This window comes from Chenopodium quinoa, unplaced genomic scaffold (assembly GCF_001683475.1).
Source record: "Chenopodium quinoa cultivar QQ74 unplaced genomic scaffold, ASM168347v1, whole genome shotgun sequence".
Taxonomy (NCBI): Eukaryota; Viridiplantae; Streptophyta; class Magnoliopsida; order Caryophyllales; family Amaranthaceae; genus Chenopodium; species Chenopodium quinoa.
In genome coordinates, this window is record NW_018743440.1 from 1 (window position 1) to 2,702 (window position 2,702).

Here is a 2,702-nt window from a genome sequence, read left to right on the forward strand (position 1 = left end):
TAAATACTCCATTCCTATAGCAAAGAGGAAAGGAGACATGGGGTCACTTGTCTCAGACCCTTCTGAGCTTTAAAAGGAACAGAAGGAGAGCCATTTATCAAATAGAAAATGACACTGTAGAAATGCACACCATAATCCAATTAACAAACACAGAAGGAAAACCAAGCTCAAACATTACAGCCTTTAGAAAACTCCATTCAATGGAGTCATAAGCTTTTTTCAGATCAACCTTAATCATACATCTAGGGGTAATGTGCTTATGAGTATACCTTTGATTAGCTCTGTAGCTAATAAGATGTTGTCTCCAATATGTTTACCAGGAATGAAACCTGCTTGAGCTTCATCAACAATATCTCCAACAACTTGAGCAAGCCTGGCAGTCAAGATCTTGGAGATAATCTTATAAAGAACAGTGCATCAAGCTATAGGTCTGAAATCCTTTACAAAAGAAGGATTCTGGATTTTAGGAACCAAGGTCAGAGTTGTACAATTCCACTGAGGATGCAAAGTTCCTATATCAAAAAAATCATGGACAGCTTCATAGATCTCAAGTTTAATAATGTCCAGGTATGCTTGAAAAATTTAGAGTTGAACCCATCAATACCAGGGGCTTTATCATCAGAGATGCTTTTGATTGCACAGTCAATCTCAGAGTTAACCACAGGACTAATAAGCAAATTCTGAGCTTCTGCAGAAAGCTGTTTCCCAGCTCTCATGGTATTAAGATCAATAGCATCAAGGACAGAAGAGCTCGAACCCAGGAGAAGTTTATAAAAAGACACAATCTCTGCCTCAATATCAGCAGGAGTTTTAAGGAGCACATGGTGTTCATTATAAAAGAGAATCAATTCTGTTCCTAGCTTGCCTCTGTTTCATCATGGAGAAAAATTACTTAGTGTTGGAGTCACCAAGTTTAACCCATTCCACCCTAGCTTTCTGTCTATAAATGCTCTCCTGAACAAATCTCCAATATTTGAGTTGTTGAATAGCAGTAGCCTCCTGAACCAGCAAGTCAGAATGAGGATCATTAGCCATTTGGTTCTGGACTTCCAAAACAGCCTGTTGAGCTAAATCAACTCTCATTTCAACATTACCATAAGCTTTGGTATTAAGCTCTTTAAGCTTAACCTTCAGATTCTTGCATTTTCTCCAAATTCTATTCATAGCATTACCCTGAAAACCTTCACTCCAAATTTTCATCCACTATATTCATGAAATCAGGGTGAGTAAGCATATGATTAAGAAATCTAAAGGGCTTTCCCTTACAAGGAGCAGGAGGGAGAACCTCATACAATAGAGGAGCATGATCAGAAAGGGAGGGAGGAAGATAAACAGCTTCCACATTTGGAAATTGAAAGAGCCATTCACTATTAACCAAACCCCTATCAATTCTGGTTTGAGTTCTAGGGCCTGAGTGAGCCTTATTAGACATAAGAAATAAGACCCTTTACTTTTGATCTCAGAAAAATTCATTTGATCAATAAAATCCTTGAAATCTCGAACTTCATAATCTGTTACTACATTTCCATGAACTCTATCTTCAGGTAACAAAACAGAATTAAAATCCCCAGTGCAAAGCAGGGCATGGACACAGAACCAATAGCTCCAATACCTCTCCAAAGATCTTTCCGATCATGAATATTATGTAAACCATAAAAAAAAGACACAGTGATCTGAGTACTATAATCAAGAGTACTGATAATACAATGAATGAACTGAGCATGAACAGTAATAGCATCAACATGCACTCTATCATTCTTCCACCCCAACCAAATTCTACCTTTCCTAGACTCAGAATAATTACATCCAGGACAAACCATGTGCAATCTTCCTCTGAATCCCAACACATTTCAACTATTTAACTCAAGTCTCAAGCAAGCAGATTATATCAGCATTAGTCCTATCAAGCAGCTGCCTAACATCAACCACTTTAGAGGGATCATTAAGACCCCTAATATTCCAAACATTGATAATCATTGAACTGGAGGGGGCCCACCCCGCTAGGCTTATATCTCAAGACAACATCATCATATTGCTCATCAGGTAAAATATCAAATTTATTAGTTGTAAGAACAGGCTTCACAGCTACAGCAGGTTCTTTACCTTTCTTTTTCATGATTTCCCATTCACCTGAAACTTTAGTTCCAGACCCTTGCTTCTGTTTTTGAACCCAAACTTCTTCTGAACTTGGACTACAGGATCAGGCTGATTATTTGAAAGAGGCTCATCACAATTATGTCCTGCCTTATTACATTTAACACAGAAGGGAGGAGTCTACTCATAAATCACCTTTAATTCCACTGTCTCACCTTTAGGACTTTCAACCCAGACAGACTTTGCTAGAGGTTTTGTAATGTCTATTTCCACAAGTAATCTAGCAAACGACACTCTTAGCTATCTTGAAGCGCATTCATCAGCACAAATTGGCAAACCCAAGGTGCTGCCAATTCGACTCAAAGTTTCAGCACCACAACAATTGAGAGGAAGATTGGGCAATTTGACCCACAATGGAACAGTGCGAAGAATTTCAGCACTGAAATCAAATTTTTCAGACCAGGGTTTAACAATAACTGGTTTCCCATAAAACATGTGAGGGCTTTCACACATAACAGAATTCAGATTATCTAGGGAACGCAGATTAATTATAAAATACTCCTCATCATGCCAATACACATCAGGATTATTATCAATACCCCATTCAT

General features: G+C 38.2%; 1 protein-coding gene across 1 annotated transcript; it reads right to left on the reverse strand.

Moving 5' to 3' along the window:
- Nucleotides 1-269: 269 nt before the first annotated feature.
- LOC110739160 lies at nucleotides 270-1,820 on the reverse strand (the record flags this gene model as incomplete). Its single annotated transcript, XM_021919624.1, has 7 exons — nucleotides 1,613-1,820; nucleotides 1,452-1,538; nucleotides 1,286-1,410; nucleotides 909-1,203; nucleotides 605-787; nucleotides 445-512; nucleotides 270-399 (listed from the first exon to the last, which is right to left on the reverse strand). Coding segments are annotated over exons 1-7 (1,096 nt in total), but the record flags the coding sequence as incomplete, so codon positions are not given.
- Nucleotides 1,821-2,702: the final 882 nt, after the last annotated feature.